Genomic DNA, 21,562 nt, shown 5'->3' on the forward strand with positions numbered 1-21,562 from the left:
CAATATTATTGTTATTCAAGTTTTTTATCCTGTATTTTAATGTATGTTTTAATGGAAAGACTCTATATAGACAAAGTGAGAGTGGAGACCAGGAGAGAAATGAAAGGGGAAGTGGAGGGGTAAAGATGCAGGAGGAGAGGGAAGCTTGAGGAGACCAAGAGGAAAAGAGAGAGGCCGGGAGTGATGGTACACACCTTTAATCCCAGCACTCGGGAGGCAGAGGCAGGTGGATTTCTGAGTTCGAGGCCAGCCTGGTCTACAAAGTGAGTTCCAGGAAAGCCAGGGCTAAACAGAGAAACCCTGTCTCAACCTCCCCCCCCCCAAAAAAAAAAATGGTGAGCAAGAATTACAAAGAGTATATGCAGAGAGAACCTGTAGATTCTGGAGAGGAGACACTCAGTGAGCTAGCTCTATCATCGTTCTGGCAGCCTTTGGGGGGGGGGTCTCTGTTCAGATTTCCTAGATCAGAGAACCTGCTAGCACACTGCATGGGGTATGTTTAGGGATAACTGAGCTGCAGTATCTTTAGATCTGTATCAGCTGTCAAGCTGCGGTCATCACCTCAGCCTCCAGCCAAGTCCTGAGCACAACAGCATACATAATACAGACTTGGCTGATGCAGAGTCTTTACTTCAGAACTCCCCATTTGATCCAAGCAGACGTGTCCAATCCCTCCCTTACTCTTCCTTACCTTTTCTCAGGTATCATTTGGTCCAATCAGCCACTGGAACTCTTAATTATATCTCAGAACCCACTTTGCAGGGATCCCAATGATACAACTATTAACCCTGAGTTCACTCTGCAAAGCATTAGCTTGCAAGCATTAGCATATAGCTTGCATGCAGCTCCAGAATTTAGCTGCACCCTATTTTCTCTGTATTTGTTGAGAAAATTTGTATTTCTAGACCTTCCTAGTCAGTACATTTTATAGCCTTTCTAAGAATTATGAGTTAATAAAAATACCAGGACTTACCAGCACAGGTTCCAGGGGCTGAGGCAGCAGAGTATACCTGACTGCATTGCTTTCAAGAGCTGACCTAAGAGGGGAGCACAGAGCCTTGTTGTCTGGATGACCGGAGCTCAACTTTGTTTGAACGAGCCGACCACTATCTTCAGATTCATTTTCAGGCTGAAACACATTCACAATATGAATATAATTCACAGTACTATAAAGCATTCTCGGGTGTCCTATTCCTTCTTTAAACTTGAAGACAAATGATTTTCTAGGGAAAAAAAGATGTATGGATATATATCTCCAGCACTATAAAACAGAACAACCCAAAGCCTGACATATGCTTTAAAAACAATGCATCCCATATATTTAAATGAAAAATCTAGTAAAAGACAAAAGAGATTAAACTCAGTTCTCACATTTAAGGTGATAAGTCTCACTGTATTCTATAAGGTTGGAAATTTGGCTTGATCAGTGGCAGAGATTTGGCCAACAGAGGTCAGGACTTGGGTAAAAAGGAGCTAGAAACCCAAATAATGTTTTGCAAAAACAAAATAAATTATAGGATCTGTTAGCAAATGCCTAAAATAATACTATGGAAAACATTAAATATATTTATTATTGTCTTTATTATACAATAATCTGTATTTAAGAAACCACACCCTATAAAAAAGAAAATTCTCTTAACATTAGGACATGTTAACCATCACAAAGTATGTTGTTTTGTTAACTAATGCCTAAACTGAATATTACACATGGTCATTGTTTCCAGTTATGAATTTGTCTCGTGGTTTCATAATATATTGATAATATTATAGTACTTAAAATATAGTCACAACAAACATAAGTAGGGAGATAAAATTTGAATTTCACATAAAATTAGATAGTGATGGCCTAGTCGTGAGGATTTTAAGTTGGATGAGGGTATTGAGAGGATGGCAGAGTGTGGGGAAGGAAATAGGAGCTAAGAAGGTATAGGCCCCGACAACGAGTAAACATGAGACTAGAGCAGTGGCCTCAGCTGACTTCTGTCCTCCAAAGGCGTTAGCCCTTGAAGACAGACATCTCCTTCAGCCTTGCTCTCTTTCTAAACAGCTCCATCCACCAGGCAGTGGACAAGGACTGGTATGTAGGAGGAGTAAGAAAGAAGTAAAGAATAGAGAATGCACGTGAAAGACTTTCTTTTATTGCTATAAGACAATGAATTGAAATATGGGTGAAGTTTAACTAGATCTCCAGGCCATGGGATGCTCCAGTTGCTTACTGGGTGAAATTCAATGCTATGCTCCCATCTTCCTGTCCACCATTTTTAGTAGCCTTCAAAAGCAATCTGATGTATCCAGTGTTTTAGTAAAAAGGCTTCTTGAGACCCCCCTCCCCAGTCTTGTACTTTGCTTCTGCTTCTTCCATGGCAACTTCTTGGTCTCAGCTTCTCTTCATGCTTGGTGAGCCAGTGGCATTGGGCTCTAGTCTTCTTGGGTCTTAGGTCCAGAGGCATGTCTTTCTTGCCCTTGTAGAATTTTCTGAGGTTTTCTTTTTGAGTTTGGTTGATGACAGTGAGGACACAGGCAATGGATTTGCAGATTTTTATTGGGTAGCTTGGATGCAGTGCAACCTGTTTCCTTGGTAATGCAGAGCTGGGACAGCTTCACCTTCAGATCATCCAGTTGTTTCAACAGCTCCTCCTTCTTGACCCAAAGGTCCCAAGCCTTAATATTGGCCATGGCTGAGTTCAGGGTTGGATTCTATACATAATTATGAATTCCTCCCCACTTCCAGAGCTTTAACCTATCCCAATTTGGCTTGATGTTCATTGGTCTATTAAAATTGTTCCTGCTGAAATCACCAGACTTTCATGATCTTCATTGCAATTCACTATTCTTTTTGAAATTAATGAAATTTTTGAACAGTTTTGAATTCACACCAAAGTTGAATAGAAGTACTAGTTCTCACACAGTCCTACACACTCCCCCCCCCCCATTACTATCCTCTATCTGATGCTGTTTTTGTCATCGTCAATGAATCTATACTCATACCACTCATAGTATCTAAAAACTAGTTAGCCTTGGGGTTCACTCAGTGTTGTATGTATGCTGTAGTTTTGGACAAATCTTTAACATGTAACCACCATGTACTATCATAAAGGAGAGCTTCTTTGCCCTAACAAATATCCTCTAAACTTCACCTCCTCATCCTTTCTTCTCCCAGTTCCTGGCAACCATTAGGTTTGTGTTCATTTTTATTATCTCCATAGTTTTGCCTTTTCTAGAATTATGGAGTTAGAATCATAGAAACCTGTTCAGATAAGTGTTTTTTCCACATGGCTTGACAACCCCATTGCTTTATAGTTATTATTAGTGTGCTTATGTGTGTGAGCACAGGTGCACCTGTACCATGGCATGCATGTGAAGGTCAGAGGACAGTGTTAGGAACTGCTCCTCTCCTTCTCCCATAGGTCCCAGGCATCGGTCTGCTGTCATCAGGCTTGTGCAACAAGAGCCCTTACCTGCTGTTCATCTGCCCACTCTCTGCTTGTTCACACCATTTGGAGACACTACAGTCTGTGTTCAATGCTCATCTATACAAGTTTGGTCACTTGTAAGTTCTAGAGATGATGAACGAAGTTGCTATGCACATCCACGTGCAGTCCACAGTTTGTGGGGACTGAAGATTTCCCTACATAGGGTAAACACTAAAGACTGATTGCTGCATCATTGGTAAATGCATGCTCAGTTTTGCTAAAAGAAATGCACAAACTTGTCTTCCAGCGGTGACTGTGTCATATGCAGCCTCCCAGCCACAACAGAGCACTCCTGTGATTATGCAGGAGCACTCCTGTGATTATACATCTGCAGCAGAATTTGGCCTTGTCAGTGTAGATGTGGGACATTCTATGGTGTGTTTTACTTACAATTTTCTACAAGCATGTGGTAGTGAGCAAATTTTAACACACTTCCTGCCATCTGTAAAACTTCTTAAGTGAAATATCAACTCAGATCTTTTGTCTACTACTTCATCTTCACATATGACTTTTAAAAGCTCTCTGTTTTTGAATTATCATAATATGTACTCTTTAGAAATGTGAGGCTTGCCTCCTCTTTCTTTCTTCTTTTTCTTTCTTTTTATCCTTAAAGATGTATTTATTTTATATGTTAGTACATTGTCACTGTCTTCAGACACACCAGAAGAGGGCATCAGATCCCAATATAGATGGTTGTGAGCCACCATGTAGTAGCTGAGAATTGAACTCATGACTTCTGGAAGAGCAGTCAGTGTTCTTGACCGCTGAGCCATCTCTCTAGCCTGTCTCCTCTTTCTTAACATTGGCACACACAAGTGCACACACATTTTTTAGAAGAGTTTCTCACTGAACCAGGAACTCATTGATCCAGGTAGACAACCTGATCAGCATGCCCTCTCCCACCCCTGCCTGGGGATCCTCCTGATTCTGACTCCTTAGTACTAGGATTACAGGAATATGCTACTGCACCCAGCTTTTACATGTGTTCTAAGGACTGGAATGGAATCATCTCTCCAGCCCCTCCAATAACATCATTATCAATCAGCTACTCAGGACAAGGCTGATAAATCTTTTTCAACACTTGTCACTCCATCTTGTATGTCAATCTGTCAACTTTAGAGGCAAAATTATCTTCAATCCATGCACATCTCTCTACCTCTCCTATAAAGCACACTAATCAAAGCCAACACAAAGTCTCTCACAAAAAAAAAAAATCATTAGAATTTCTTACTGATAGGTGTCCTTGCTAACATACTTGCCTTTTCTCAATTTGTTCCCTAAACTATACAAAAGAAAGAAAGGGGACTTTAAATCAAGAAAGGCCTGCCACAAAGTACTAAAAATGGTAAAAATGGAAGCCTGTTTTCTCAGCTATAAGATAGATACCATCAAACACGCAAGCAGACAAACAAAACAACTATCTGACTGAATGATATCTATACTTCTAAGAACCCAGTACAATTAGTGAAAGGCTTTTAAACTCCAAAGTCTTTCCCAGAGTTTCAGACTCCAAGCCTAATTCACTGCAATCGTCAGCATGAAATGTCACTCTGGTCACACCTAACTCTGTGCTTTAATGAGTAATGTATACCTAGTCATTAAAAGGAAATCAGAAAAATGTAAAATACATTTTCATTCTCCATTTTCATTCTCTTTTATTAAACTTATATAAAGTATATATTCATGTATGGTCTGCATAGGTTTTTCACAGACTTGAGTAAATCTTATATTCCAAAATGCTTTTTCTATTGCCCAAAATACACAGAAAATAATTTCTATATGTATTAATTAAAATCATAACTTTTATCAGTGCAATTATTTGTATAGTTATCCTTTCTCAATACTTGCCTTTTTCTGTGTTTTTTCAGTGGTTGGAGGGCCAGTTTTCTCAGCAAATACAACCTCAGAAGCTGCATTATCTACAACTGAAAACATAAGTTTCATTGTATTTAACCAGCCATTAACTGGAAGTACATTGAAAACAAATTCAGGTATGGCCTGTGTCATTTGAACTTTCCCTGTGCTCTATATTCCCCCCTTCTACAGCACCTCTTACCTTGGCTGCATTTCTTCCAAGGGCTCCTTTAGCTTACTACAACACTGCCTAGCCCACTGGACAGTAGGTAGGGAGATGACTATGGAGGATAACACCACAAACAAATTGCTAGAAGGATGTTGGTCTCTAGCTTCAAATACTCAGTGCCTCCCAAATGCCTGCATTGTACACACACCTAGCTTCTAAAGATGGGCTTTTTAGCTTGTTACTCAGATCACCCTGATCCATTCCAAAATTCTCCTATGAAAATGGCATGTGTTCTACTCTTTTCAGTGACATTTGCATAACTAATTAGGGAAACATTGAAAGGAAGGAGGAATATAGAAGCATATAGAATTCCAGAATCACTACTCTACCCAACCATTATGTTTTTAAAATAGTATTTTCCATCACAAAGCAAAACTTTTGATTTGAGAAGAACTAGGTACAACCAGGATTGGTTTTTGTACCATGAGCACTTTCCTATGAATGTTTTCTCCCCCATTTGTATTTTTTTGGTGCTCAGTATAAATTAGTGCCACTAATTATTACCTGATGCTAAATTTGAAGCATACTTTGGTTCTGGAGAAATATGTTGGGCCGCTAATGTCATCCCTCTGTAATAAGAACAAATTAGTGATATTTTCTAATCTTTTAGTAATTTTCAATTATCCTCAAATTATACAGAAAGATGTGCAATTAATTATTTTGTAGGGGGAAATACAGCTGATTAGAAAAATGCATCATGTGTATAGTGACAGCTAACAATAACGTGCACTTACAAGTTTATCAGTGTGACCCGTGTCTGTCTGCAGAGGAAAACCATAATGTTTAGATTGCGTAGACTGGAGTTTAAGCCAGATCTGCTATTCACATTTTAGGAGCCTTGAGAAAGCCATCCAACTTGTCCCGAGCCTTACTTGCCTTATTTATGCAAAAGAGATAGCAAACCTGCTACCCAAGAATCTGGTGTGATATTTTTGATCTGAGTGATGTTTTTGGAGATGAATATCTTTTTGTCTTTGGAACTTCCACAAATGAGATTGTGTTTCATTCTAACTGAACACATAGGAGAGGGTGAGCTAGTACAATAAGGTATAAGGATCCAAAGGATTCAGTGTTTGAACAAAAGATGATCTGAGCAAGATGGAAGATTTTCTTGAAGATGGGAGTTGACAGCCAGAAGTAAGGGCAGATTCTTGTACTGGTTAATTGAAAAGTTGGCTCAGTAAAGAGTGAACTGTTTTCTCTCATTTCCCTTTAAGCTCAGATGTACAAATAGAACTGCCTTGCTTCTGACTGAACTTTCATGTAAACAACTTCTTACTAATGCATCTCAGGTATTCTCGGAATAAAGAGCAATTTGTAGGTGATAAAGAGTCCACTGTATCAGCACAACTCCAAACTCTTCCTATTATGCATTACTCTTCCCCCTGGCCCGGCTCACGCTCAGTGCTAAGGGAAGAGCAGCTCTGCCTGGGTCCTTCTCTAGTTCTTGTTACCCTCGACCAGCACACCACACACATGCACTTGTCTGATGCTGGTTTTTTCTGACACTGGGTCAACATGATCTGGAAGTGGACTTCCTCCATTCTGTAAGATGTCTATTTCCCCATGTTTTGTAAAAGTATTCATTAACAGTTAAATTATTTAAAAATTTTCACGATGTGCTTTAGTCATGTTGAAAATCTTTTATTGGGGCTGGTGAGATGGCTCAGCGGTTAAGAGCAGTGACTGCTCTTTCAAAGGTCCTGAGTTCAAATCCCAGCAACCACATGGTGGCCCACAACCACCCGTAATGAGATCTGACGCCCTCTTCTGGTACATCTGAAGTCAGCTACAGTGTGCCTATGTATAATAATAAATAAATCTTTAAAAAAAAAAAAAAAAAAGAAAATCTTTTATTTATTTATTTACATCACAAATGCTGCCCCCACCTCCCGGTCTCCTCCCTAACTCCCCCTCCCTGCCATCACATGGTCCCTCCTTCTATCCCCCTTCCCTTAAATGGCTCTCAACACCTTTGGAACAAAATAAAAATCCTACCCTCAAGGCTTTTCACAGTTCAGATTGTGGCTACCCTCTTGAACTTAGATCCTGCCTCTCTCCGCCCCACCCCCTAGTCTTCCCCATGGCAAGTCTACCACTTTTTTTTTTTGCAAGAGCCTTATCATCAAGAGATATTGACATCACTTAGTAATAACCACTTCCACAATAATTCCTCTAAAACAGAGTTCTAAGTGTTTTTGAAATAATTACACAAATAATCCTATTTAGTGTTAATATTCCTAGGTTCTATTTATTGTTTATGTTCCTAGGGGCTAACAGAGGTCAGTCTGTTCTTAAATTTACAAAACTACATATAAAACTAAGTAATCAGCACATATTTATGGAAACTTTCAATGTTATACTGAATAGTATATATGGTTAAAATCAAACAGACCAGGGTTAAAAGTCAGCTTTGCTACTTTTTGGCAATTCACAATGAATACAGATTTTTTTTTTTCTTTCAGATTACAAAAAAAATCTAAGAAATTAGAAATCTAATTCAATTTAGTTAGATATATAATTGTTTGCAATCCACAAGTGTTTAATATTTTCCCTATAATACTGATTTTATTTAATATGAATTTAGGCAGAGAAAAGGTGCCTTTCCATCTGCTTACTTAAGAGAGAAAAGCAGGGAAGAACGAGCCTGAAATACTTACAGTCAGCTCAGTGAGGTGGATACCCAAGGCTGTCTACTAACAGCCAGCCAGCATGAATTAATAAAGGCTTCACTGACACATCTCCACAAAAGGAAGCCTAATTCAATTTTGACAAATTAATTTCGGTGAGATAAAAATAGACTGCTGGTTTTTATAAAACATGATCTTACATACGTGCTATAAACTCAAACTGTGGAGTCAGTCTTGACCACTTTCTCTCTCTTTGCATCTCTGGATCCACCAACAAATCCTGTTCATTCTACTTTCAAATATCCCAGAAGGTCAGTCTATTACCCCAGAGCCCTCCTCAGCTAGTCCTTCTGTCTACAGTGCTCGATGCTCAACTTACTCAAATGATGTGTTTCCAATGGCAACCTCCCCACCACACTGTTTAAGGGAGTAGGCCTCAGCCCAACACCTCAGAGCCCATTTTGCTTTCTTTTTCTCAGTATCCTTCTTTCCAACACAGCATGGGGCAGCATATTTACCTGTCTAATGTCTACCTCTCCATGATGTAGAGTGAACTTGATGCAGGCAGCGGTTTTGTGTTTAACTGATTTTACTCCCTACTGTATGCCAGCAATTGGAACACTCCTGGCACAGAGTAAGTGCTCCGCAAACACGGAATGAATGAAGTTCACCTGACCTTCTGGGATGGCAGTCACCACTATTACAGAACTCTTACAATAAAGGGTTTTGAAAAGCACAACAGCAAACGCTTCAGTTCTTACATTTTTCTATGGCATTTCTCATAGTTTTTTGAAGAGGAACCTATCAAAGGGGAAAAAACATCAATCCATTAGACATAGAGATAATTCAAACATGCCCCAAAGATAAAATTATCCTGGATAAAACTAAATATTTCTCTTTAATATACATAGTGACCAAACTTCTGATTTTATGTTTGACTGTTTTATAGTGGTTTTTGTATGTGTCTCTTAAATCAGACAAAGGTATTTTGAAAATATCCAAGTAAAACATAACAAAAAGTATTATGGAATGTTACAAGATTCATAAATATTTAGATAGTTCTTTATAATCTGGTTGTCTTTCCCAACTATTATCTTGGGAATTTTACAATAATCATGTCAACCAAACACACCAATTTATTTTTCCCCTGTCCTCTGATTTTTACAAGTATGTCTTGGCACACATATATGTTCATGCACTCACATCTATACATTAAATAACTGTAATTTTAAAAATTAGGGGATGGCAAGATGGTTCACTGGGTAAAGGTGCTCTCTCCCAAGGATGATAATGTGAATTTCATCCCCAGGTTGTTCTCTGAACTCTATATTTGCACTAAGGCACATGCAAATGCTCATATGTCATGCATACACACATACAGATACATAATAAATAAATAAAATGTAAACAATAAAACAAAGCCCATATGTACTAAAACTATTATTAGTTATTATTTGAAGCCAAAAGCAATCCTGGCTTATAGGCTTAGCTTGGAAATCATTTAAGAGAGGAGAACCTTACTTTCACTTTCTAACACAGATGAGGGATTTTCCAAATGAGAGAAAAAAGGAATGTAAGAACTCACTCAAAACTGCAGAGAGGTTTGCAAACTGTGGCACTTTCTCTATAACTACTGCTTTACTGGTATCTAAAAGAGTAGAATTCTTGTAGAACATGTAATCTTCCAACTTGGGATGCTCCCAATCTAAAAGAAAAACACATTATAGTATACACACACACACACACACTTTAAAAATGATATATAACTTTGAAAAGCCTACCCATGACAGGTTACTCCCTGCCCCTATCCATTCCAGATGTACTATGGTATTGAAGGTAAGAACCCAAGAACAAGTCACGATGGCATCAGGCTAATTAATAGTCTAAAGCCCAGTCCAATCCTCTGTCCTTCCTCATCTTTCATCGAGATTTTTGCACTACAGACATCACTGAGCTGCAGGACACATGTAACTGGCTCTCTTTCCATTTGCTGTATTCCTCTCTGTTAATTAAGCCGCACGTCAGTGAGCAACAGTCACACTGCTATTACCTGATATCGGTTTTAAGCCTTCTATTGACCTCAGCTATGGAAGAATGGTGCTATCCATGTTGCATCCCTGTCTGTACCTTTCTCACTGTCCACACAAAAATATATCATCAGATATTCTTTTTATGTTTGGTGTGATTGTTTGTATATGTTCAGCCCAGGGAATGGCACTATTAGAAGTTGTGGCCCTGTTGGAGTAGGTGTGGCACTGTGGGTGTGGGCTTAAGACCCTCACCCTAGCTTCCTAGAAGGCATTTTCTTCTAGCAGCCTTCAGATGAAGATGTAGAACTCTTAGCTCCTGCACCAGGCCTGCCTGGATGCCACCATGTTCCTGCCTTGATGATAATGGACTGAACCTCTAAATCTGTAACCCAGCCCCAATTAAATGTTGTCCTTTATAAGAGTTGCCTTGGTCATGGTATCTGTTCACAGCAGTAAAACCCTAACTAAGACATCTGGAGACTGTGGATTGAACCTAGGGCCTCATACATGCTAGACAAACATTCTACCACTGAGATCTATCTTCAGACGTATTAAATGTAGACATAGTGGTGATAAAATACTACAAAATCTTATTCTTCTGGAATATTGTGGCAATCCTTTGGCTTTCCTGAATCATGTTTCTCTCTCTTCCAAGATGCTTTAGTTTTTTATTTGTTTTACTATTTAATATTTTTTGTTTGTTTGTTTTGTTTTGTTTTGTTTTTCGAGACAAGGCTTCTCTGTATAGCCCTGGCTGTCCTGGAACTCACTCTGTAGACCAGGCTGGCCTCGAACTCAGAAATCTGCCTGCCTCTGCTTCCCAAATGCTGGGATTAAAGGCGTGCACCACCACTGCCCAGTTACTATTTAATCTTAAACATGGCAGAATCAGAGTCCCTGATGAGAACCCCAGGAGAGGCTCCTGGTGATGCTGCAGCCCAGTTGCAGCAGAGAACTCCACATTTTGGAGATGCTAGCACTGTGGAATGACAGCCAAGGATAGCAGCAGCTATAAAAAGGAGCTGGCCTATGACTAGGAGACAACCTGTGTGTTTTGTAGGTCCTTTGGAGCCCAGAAGAGGAAGAGTCAGTCCCGGTTATCAAGTACTTAATGTTTTTCACTGATGAATTTTGACTTTGCTTTAATTTTATTTTGACTGTACACTGATTTTTTTCCCTCTTGGAGTAAGGAAATATGTAACTTATTTTTATAGATGCCCACAGTTAAGACTTACAAGCTTTAGAGAGACTTTGAAATTTTAGAGTAACTTTGGAATACCTTAGAGTCTGTTGATATTTTAGGGAAACTCTGAACTTTTGAAAGAGACTTTGACTGGTTTAAATACACTGACTTTTTATATTTTTGTTTTTGACATGTGGTCTCTCAGTGTAGCCCCGGCTGTCCTGGAACTCATTATGTAGACCAGGCTGGCCCCAAATTCACAAAGCTGCTTGCCTCTGCCTCCTGAGTTCTATGATTAAAGGCAGCTCCAGGTTCAGTGAGATACCCTGTCTCAAAAGATAAGGTGGAGAGTACCTGAGAAAAACAATCTACACGCACATGTGCTTACACACAAACACACAATTGTCTTTTTTGTTTCTGAAAATAATGGGATTAGAATTTTGATTGGGTCTGCATTGAATCTTCATACTGCTTTTGACAGGATGAACATTTTTACAATATTAATTCTTCCAGGCCATGGGCATGAAAGATCTTTCCTTCTGGTGTCTTCCTTAGTTTTTTCCTTCAGTGTATGAACATTTTCATCACAAAGGTCTTTCACTTTCTTGGTTAGACTTATTTCAAGGCATTTTATTTTGAGGAGGGATATTGTACATGGGATTGCTTCTCAGATTTCTTTCTGAACATGTTTGTCTTTGGTATATAGAGAAGTTATTAGGGTGTTTTTAATGTTAATTTTGTATCCTGCTACTTTACTGAAAATGTTTATCAGCTCTAAGAATTTTCTAGCAGAATCTTTAGAGTTTTCACCTCTGGAATCAAAACATCTGGACAACTGGATTTTTTCCCTTCTGTAGGCATAGCCCTCTTACTTTCCTATCTCATCTTTCCTCTCTAGCTAAGACTTCAAGCACTATATTGAATAAGAGTGAAGACAGTGGACACTTGGTCATGTTCTTGATCTCAGTGGAAATTTAAGGGTTTTTTTTTTTTTCATTGAACATAGCTACAGGTTTGCCGTATGTACCCTCTATTATGTATAATGGTTAGACTGGGTAGTTCTGCTCCAGATATGAAGACAAACTGGGATAGCTCTGTGTAGTTTTCAAGTTACCCACAGTTGGTTTTATTTTGACCTATCATTCTTGGGTCCCAGAGCAGTAACAAAAGTTAATAAGGATACATATTTTCATGAATATAAAAGCACAAGAGGATAACTCCAAGCCAGTTAAGAACATTTCCAGGCCTTTCTTATGTTTGTTCACTGATACCCTGTTGCCCAAAGAAAGCTACATAGTTAATCTAAAGCCAAAGCACAGAAAACTAGCATAGCAAAATGAGTCATTTAGATCAAAAATCAAAACTTCAGAGTATCCCTGTTATTAGCAGATCCTAAAGTTATCTAATCCATAATCCCTCTGATTGAAAACATCCCCAAAGATAAGTCTTCAGAGAACCCCAGAACTCGGAATATTGAGACAGGGGAACTCAAGTTCAGTTTAAGGCTAGCCTGAGCTATATGGCTAGGTCCTATCTTGAAAGAGGCTCCCCCCTTTGAGTAAAAAGGAGAAGTGACCAGATCTGCAAGTTAAAAATTATATCAATGTGTGTGTATGCATATATGTATCTGTGTGTGCATGAGTGTATGCATGTGTGAGTGTGCATGTGTACATACATGTGAGTGTGTGCATGTGTGAATGTATGCATGCATGTGTGCATCTGTGTGCATTTATGTATAACTGTACAAATGAATAGTCTCACTGTGACGTGTTCCCACTTACAAGTGTTGTGCTGTCATAGCACTTTCCTCCCTTCTACCTTTTTTGTCCTTCCCTCTCTTCTCCACTAGGCCTCCTCTATCCTAGATTCTCCCCTTCTACTGCCAAGTCATTTTTCTGTTTTGTTTCAATATATGAGAGAAAATATACAATACTTGTGTTTTTGTGTCTGGCTTAGAATTAATGTTTCTTCTTTCCAATGCATGAGCATGTGTGTCTTTACGAGTTAGGTTTTTGTTTTTGTTTTTGTTTTTTTCGAGACAGGGTTTCTCTGTGTAGCCCTGGCTATCCTGGAACTCACTCTGTAGACCAGGCTGGCCTTGAACTCAGAAATCCACCTGCCTCTGCCTCCCAAGTGCTGGGATTAAAGGCGTGAACTACCACCTCCCGGCAGTTTTTTTGTTTGTTTGTTTGTTTTTAAAGAAACAAATTTCTGTTGTTGCAGGAAATTGTAGAGAGAAGCCTATGTTGCCTTCCATCATCAACCAAAGTCTCTATTTATAATAAGCAATAAATGTGAATAACTGTGAAGAAAATTCAAGCATGGACCTGGCCCACATAACACCTGTTATATGGTGAAAAGTAAGAAAACTACATGAAGTAGAAGAGAACAAATAGAAGTGGGCCGAGACAGCACGCATGTTTAGAGAAGGAATACACCTTCACTATGTGTGAATGGAGTCACTGAAGGATGTATCAACAAAGCAACAGCTTTTCAGCAGAGCCACGGAAGGAGGAAGTTATGTTCTCACCCAAGCAGTCTGACCCTCTGAACAGTTCTGGTGATGGGAAGCTACTTCCTCTCTCGTCAGTGCTCTCTGTATGTGACCCTGCATTTGAACAACTCGGGAGACAGCTGGAAAAGTCATCCTGCTCGGCTGGTCCTGTAAAGCAAAGCGATAGTGAAAAAGGTTGAGCTGAATAGAGAGCAGAATTGAAATCCCAACAATTCACAGCTGTGGAAATGTATATGCAGCTATGTACCAAGAATGTAACACTGAATTCACACATGGTTACAAAGTCACAGTATTATTAATAATTTTGATTTGGATCTTAGACAAACAGATGCTTTGGTGTTGATAAACACACTATAATCCTTCCTAACAGCTTCCCCGTGTTTTACTTTTATGGACTACTCCTTATTCATTTCAGCTATAATCTAGCTCAAAAATTCAATTCTATATATATTCAATTCATTAGCTAAGAAAAAGAAAGTTGAATCCAGCTCTCCCATCTAAAAAAAAAAAAAAAACAGTGACAGATTAAAACAACACAGAATGAAAAACACAAACAGAAGACTGAACAGACAACCCTGAAATAGGCTCATAAGTATGTGCACAACTGATTTGTATGAAGACATGTAAGTAACTTAATGAAGAAAGGCTTGTCTTTTAAACAACTTGCGTTAGAATCACTCCATATGCATACGTAAAACCAACACAAATACTTGTCTCGTTTGTATAAAGTCCTGGATCCAATCCCTATAACAACATGGACGAGTGGATCAGGGAGATGACCAATATTGGTTCTAGTGTGTATAATACCTGAATAATTGGGCAATCCATAGCTAAAGGTTTTAGATTTCAAAATGCATGATGTATTAACTATGAAAGATAGCATCATTTACAAAGAGACTGTGACCAAACCACTAGAGGTTTCAGATCTCAAAATGCCCAGTATGTATGTATGTGTATATGTAATTAATATGTATATATATATATATATATATATATATATATATATATACATACTGCCTGCAGTAGCATGCATTAGGTCTGCAATATTTAGTTGAGGTTTTTCTGCCTGCTTGTTATTTCCTGGCTGACAAGAGACAAATGGCTCATACTTTTTCTACAGGGCCTTGAGCTAGCCCCCCCCCCCCCCCCCGTTTATTTACCAGTGGCAAGAAACTGCCCTGGATATCTGTCTTGGACCTACACTCATTGGTCCAATGGCAACTCCTGCCATATTGCCTGCACATCCCTGGAAGCCTAGGTCTTCTTTCTGGTATATATATATCCCCAGCCCCTAAATTCCATGTTTATATGGTCCCAATTAGTGCTATATCTTTGATAATTATCAGGACATACCACCTATTGATGAACTTCCACTGGTCAATATCACACACATGCCACATTTTCTTCTTTAGCAAGAAAGTTAGACATATCTTTTATAATCTTACATCAAAAACACTGCCTCTTGTGCACAACATAAGAGATGCCAAGAAAATCACAATGAAAATATATCAAACAGGAGGATTTATGAAAGTGTTTTCTCCGTGGATCCAGATACTTCCCAGTCTTTATATTCTGAGATGTTGGTACTTAATGTCAAAATAGATTTTGATCTCGCATCTGCGAGCTTTCTTGTAAAGGGGATCATATGAAAGACCTAAAGTCTGATAACTCAAGGGAAGATGTCATCTATAAGTCAGGGTTTTTGAGGAGCCAGTAAAATTCCAATCTGAAGAATGAATGTGTCCAGTGCTGAAGGTGCATTTAGAGTCTATCTTATGGTCACTTTCAACATTCAGGGTCTCATCAGAAGAAAACACAGGCCCTTTCTTTTAGTGCTGCTAATTAATTTTGTTAACAATCAAGTGCCTCCAGGGAAACTTTCTTTAGATGGTGATACTGACTGAAAAAGCAAAGAAGATGCTCTCTTCAGTAGTTACTTGAGTACATAGGATGCACTGTTTAGACATCATCACTGTGCTGGCTAGTTTTATGTCAACTTGACACAAGCTAAACTCATCAGAGGAAAGGGAGCCTCAATTGAAAAAAAAAAAAAATGCCCCCATGAGATGGGGCTGCAGGCAAACCTGTAAGGCATTTTCTTAATTAGTGATTGATATTGGTGGGCTCAGCCCATTGTGGGTGGGGCCATTCCTGGGCTGGTGGTCCTGGGTCCTATAAGAAAGCAGGCTGAGCAAGTCAAGGGAAGCAAGCCAGTAAGCAGCACCCCTCCATGGCCTCTGCTTCCACTCCTGCCTCCAGGAGCTTGTTTGAATTCCTGTCCTGACTTCCTTCAGTGATGAGCAGTGATGTGGAAGTGTAAACCACATAAACCTTTACCTCCCCAACTTACTTTTGGTCCCGGTGTTTCATCATAGCAATAGTAATCCTAACTAGGACAGCCATTTTCATCTATACCAGCACATTCTCACTAAATCCAAGTATTTAAAATTCAACAGTGCCCTCTTCTTTTTTTTTTTTTTTTGTTTTTTGTTTTTTTGTTTGTTTGTTTGTTTTCCAGACAGGGTTTCTCTGTATAGCCCTGGCTGTCCTGGAACTCACTTTGTTAGACCAGGCTGGCCTCGAACTCAGAAATCCGCCTGCCTCTGCCTCCCGAGTGCTGGGATTAAAGGCGTGCGCCAGCCACCACACCCAGCTCAGTGCCCTCTTCTTTGAATGAAACCACCACTGATTAAGACAAATCTAACAAGTTATGTGGTGACTACAGCTATCTTGAAAATCTACATACACACTCAGGTTCCATGGCATCTGGTGTCTAGCTTGATGATTTTCAAAGGGGCTCATGAAGTAAAACTTCAGATTTTCTTATATTCTCTCAGCTCAGAATCAAGAGGCACCACTGCATTTCCTTATCATCCTAGACCTCCACACTGGGAGGTCCACTCAAGGCATGATGCATCCCTGAGTTGCAGGGGAGTGATTCCTGCACAGGTGAGCAGTACTTTGCTCTGTCCTGGGCTTGCTTGCTATGATGTCCAGCAGTATGCCTGCCGTGCCTCTTCCAGATCTGGGTACCGGCAACATCATTGTGCCCGCTGTATCTTCCAAGTGGATGTCTCTCCTCCCTCTCTCTCTGTGGAGATGATCTCTACTCACCTTCTGATCTCAGTTCAGTCACCATCCTTGCCTGGAAGCATTTCCTCATATTTCTAGCTAAAGTGTAATTAATTACATTCAAGTCATTTTCTTTTGTCACACGTCACAACTGTCATTTCACATTTACTGGTGTGTGCATGGAGACAGTGAGAATGAGGCCTAGAACCCAGTCAAAAGGGTTCATGTTGGACTAGGGGAAAGACATCTTCTCTTCCACTGATATGAGAAGTCAAGAGATACACGAGTGCCCACGTTTGAAGGAAAGGTGAAAAGCTGTTATGTTAATCTTACCTGAAACTAGCTCAGTACTCGACGACAAGCTGTCAATCTCAAAGGTATCAGTCACTGTTTCCTATGTAGAATAAGAATTAAAGATAGAGAGAGTACAAATTATGAATGAGATGGCTATATTTTAATTTGTCTTTATAATATTTGATTTGGTTTGAAACATGAGTGTCAACTTTGTATGTTAACTTCATAAGTGTATCAGATTATTTCCGAATATTGATCACAGATAATCTGCTATTTAACATAAAATCTAAAAATAAATGTGAAAATTACTATGAATAAACATGGAGAACTAGCAGTAGTCAACTCAATGTCATGAGGTTAGATAGTAGAAGATATATCTGAATTTTCTTTGTTTTGTTTTGTTTGAGACAGGGTTTCTCTGTGTAACCCTTGCTGTCCTGGAACTCATTTTGTAGACCAAGCTGTCCTCAGACTCTCAAAGATCCTTCTGCCTCTGCCTCCTGAATGCTGGAATTAAAGGCGTATACCACTACAGCCTGACTAAAGGTGAATATTTCTCTGATAACTAAGGAAGGAGGGGGAAAAAAAGGAAGAAGGAAAGAAGGAAGGACTTTTTCTCACCCTTTAAAAAAAAGAGGGAAAAAATCAAAAGAAAAAAATTATACGTAAGTCCAAAATAATAAAATTAAAGACTCACAAGTCAATTAAATTATTTCTTATGTGTGTAGACTATCTTCAGTATATAATAAACAGATATTTCATAACAGAAAAAATACAAATGGACCATAATGAGGGGGAAAAAGGACCAGCATCATTAGCATTCAAACAACTGGAAAATAAAGTAACATGCTGTTTTCATTTTGAATAAGAGTATGCCAGTTTGCCAGCATGAATCACAAAATGTCAAACACATCAACCCTTTGGTCTCCTGGTATTTATCTTAGAGTAACAATCTGAGACACACACAACGATGCCTACAAGAAGCAAAACCTTGGGTACTCAGCCTCCTAGTCTCCAGGAAACAGTCAAATACACTTCGGTATGTCTATTAGATAAACCACTATGGAGACATTAAAATAGTATAAATACTTTAAAGACCTTAATAACAAGGTAATGCATAAGTTGTAAAATGTTTTTAAAGCACAGAAAAAAATGGAGCACAAAGAAATAGATAGAAATCTGAAGAAACTTTCAGTGTACTATTTTGAATATTTAGATCATCTATATAGAATACTTCACTGTGTACTGCTAAAACATTACGTAAGAATTATTTTTAAAATGTTGTCTGTGAACAGCCATCTCCTAAACACAGGACTGGTAGGTTGAGGCAGAAGGATTGAGAGTTTAAAACTAGCCTTTGCCACACAGTGAGATCATGTCTCAAAAAGTTGTAGATTATATTAAGAGAACATTAGAATGCTCTGCAGCAAACTAAATCCTTAGTGATCAATCATGTTTCTAGTTGCTAATAGACAAAGTCAAATGGAAAACAGGAAAGTGGCTTTAAAATAGTAAAATTTTGAATCTGCAGAATAGAACATTAACCAGTGACATTTCCCCAAAATTCACCAAAAGATGTGAAGAAGACAGAAGGGGGTAATTATGAACTGACTAGACAAAGACATGTATATCAATGTAATAAAAACACTAAAAATCATTTGATATCTATTAACAAAGAATACTTCATTCTTTCATTCTGAGGTCCATTGCGACAGCTCTCCTAATACTGGTGAACACTGCCTCTATATAAGAATGCTAGGAGAAACATACATACACTCAGTGGCGTCTTTTCCTCTGGGGTCTCTTGGCCAGGGCTATTTTCTTGCAGGTGTTCCCCTCCTGTAACACTTACCGGACTGCGAACAAACACAACAGTTCAGTTTATACCATCTGGATTTGACTGTCTCTTTGTTGTTTAAAATCTGAAAGTTTGCCAGGTGTGGCGATACACGCCTTTAATCCCAACACTTGGAAGGCAGAGGCAGGAGGACATGGGAATTTAAGGTCAGCCTGGTCTACAGAGCAAGCGCCAGGACAGTCAGGGCTACACAGAGAAAGCCCATCTCAAACAACAACAACAACAAAAACAACAAAAAGTAAAATCTGGAAGTTACTTTAAAGGGGTTCTTGGAAAAGTGATTTCAAGATTTGCACCAAAAGCTCAATGTTGTTTTCCTTAGAGTTTCTGTGTCACTTTTAGGTAACTTGGCAAGCCTTCATTAATACAGTGAATCTGTCTGGACTGGGGACTAAAGCTCAGTTGGTAGCACCGAGCCTTAAAGTGGGCCATGGTGGCACAAGTCTATAATCTCAGATTTGGGAGGTGAAGGCATGAAAATCTATTAATGTCAATCTCTATTAATAGGGAATTAAGAGGCCAGCCTGGGCTACATGAGATCCTGCCACTCATAAAAATATATGCACACATATGTGATAGATACATATATGCATATATATATATATATATATACACACACACACACACATCATAACACACATATTCGAGAAAAAGACATGAGAATTTCTGGGTCTGTGTCTTAGGAGCAGAACCAGAGTATTCATTTTCTTCTTTGATTCCTCGAAGAAGAGGCAACTAAGCAGAAACAAAACTTTTCTTCCCGAGAAAGCCAAGTTGCTCAGGGCTGTTAAGCCTAGGCTACCCACCTTGGCCGCTGTGAGCTGCTACCTGCGAGCCTGCTCAATTCCTCATTCTCAGTAATCTTCCGCAATCCCTGCTCTTTGCCCTTTCCCTTCAGACCTGTGGGAGGGTGGCGTTTCAGGGGACCTGCTCGTGCCCTCCTCAGCCCTTGCCGAGGCCCACCCACCACCCCGGGCCCATTGAGCTTCAACCTGGCAGGGCCGCTGTCTTCCCAGGGAGGGCCAGGTCTGGCTTCGGGGTGAGGTTGAGCCTTTTACCAGACCTCTTCTTGCGGGTATAGTCCCCTCTGGGCCCCATATGCCATATCTTGTCCATTGCCTTCACGAGGTACTGGCCACCCACAGTGCAACACCCTGCCGAGGCTGCCTCAGTCCCGCTTTTTACGGCCCGGCCGCGAGGGCTTCTGGGAAGATGGTGGGCCGTTCTGGGCCTGTCGAGTAGGGCCTTGGCTATGTGGGTTTCCTATGGACTACTGAACCCAAGCTCCTTAGGTGGTTTTACAGTCTCTCTCTGTCTCTGTCTCTGTCTCTGTCTCTGTCTCTGTCTCTGTCTCTGTCTCTCTCTCTCTCTCTCTCTCTCTCTCTGTTTCTCTCTGTCTGCCTCTCTGTCTCTGTCTCTGTCTCTCTCTCTCTGTCTCTCTCTCTCTGTATGTTTCTGACTCTGTGTCTCTCTGTCTCTCTGTTTTCTGCCTCTCTGCCTCTCTGTCTCTCTCATTATTGCTTTTTAGTTAGACCATCCCCACACCTGGTACTCACTCCCTGCTGTTCTGAGCTCTGCAGGAAGCCCTAGCCATAGAGTTTTAGGTTTCTAAACTCAGTGGGTGAAGATGGGGGCTGGGGCTTAGCCTCACTCAGTGCAGGAAAACAAAGGGTAGATTTGTTAGAAGGTGGCTTCATCTCATAGAATATTGAGCACGTGGCAACCTCCTTTTTATTCTAAAAAAAAAAAAAAATAGCATTTGACAACACTGAAAACTCACTCTGTAGAGATGACATTACAGGAGCTTTGAGGCTTCTCTGTGACACCCCAATACTGTGCATGTGATATGGAGTACGAATGTGTGTGGAGGAGAGTCACCACTGGACCTTCTTAACTTGCACTGTTTCTGTTGGTTTTGTTTCCAGGCTCAGTCTGTTAGCAAACCTGGAGTCACTGATTTGATTAGACTACCCGGCTGGCATACTCCAAACATCTTCCTGTCTCTGCCTCCCCAGCAAGGTGCTACAGATGCACACTGCCACGTCAGCTTTTAAAGTAGATACAGGGGAGCTGAACTCAGATCCTTATGCCTACTCGGAAAACACTTTACCAACTCAGCCCGTCTCTCATCCTAAGACTCCAATATTATGTATATGAGTACAAACACTTTGCATAATAAAATTATGTTGAAATTTACAATTGAAAATGGGCCCATAGACATACTTATGCCAGCCTTTTACTCATGAAAATATAACTTTGTAAAGAATAGAGGGCTCTTTATGGGCATTCTTGCTTGCTTAGACATTTTGATGTTTTGAGTCACTGACTTAGTACTGGCCGAGCATCTTACTGTGTTAGGCTCTGTGTCCCAGGGATGTGAAGAAAGAAAAAGGGTCCTTCAGGCAAGAATCTCAAAGTCTTGCT

At 39.8% G+C, this 21,562-nt stretch overlaps 1 protein-coding gene across 1 annotated transcript in view; it reads right to left on the reverse strand.

Annotated features, from left to right (window-relative positions):
• Window positions 1-20,294, reverse strand: part of Meikin (meiotic kinetochore factor) — a 38,319-nt gene extending 18,025 nt beyond the window's left edge. Inside the window, exons 1-10 of the mRNA XM_021177911.1 lie at window positions 20,131-20,294; window positions 19,945-20,038; window positions 19,055-19,136; window positions 17,320-17,380; window positions 13,930-14,061; window positions 9,772-9,891; window positions 8,948-8,987; window positions 6,061-6,125; window positions 5,322-5,398; window positions 974-1,129 (exon numbers count right to left, since the gene is read on the reverse strand). Of these exons, the coding sequence (XP_021033570.1) occupies window positions 974-1,129; window positions 5,322-5,398; window positions 6,061-6,125; window positions 8,948-8,987; window positions 9,772-9,891; window positions 13,930-14,061; window positions 17,320-17,380; window positions 19,055-19,136; window positions 19,945-20,038; window positions 20,131-20,254 (951 nt within the window). The 5' untranslated portion in view covers window positions 20,255-20,294. The remainder of the gene's footprint in view (window positions 1-973; window positions 1,130-5,321; window positions 5,399-6,060; window positions 6,126-8,947; window positions 8,988-9,771; window positions 9,892-13,929; window positions 14,062-17,319; window positions 17,381-19,054; window positions 19,137-19,944; window positions 20,039-20,130) is intronic.
• Between the last annotated feature and the right edge of the window lie 1,268 nt (window positions 20,295-21,562).

Source organism: Mus caroli, unplaced genomic scaffold (genome assembly GCF_978045245.1).
Source record: "Mus caroli unplaced genomic scaffold, Mus_caroli_1 scaffold_13, whole genome shotgun sequence".
NCBI lineage: Eukaryota > Metazoa > Chordata > Mammalia > Rodentia > Muridae > Mus > Mus caroli.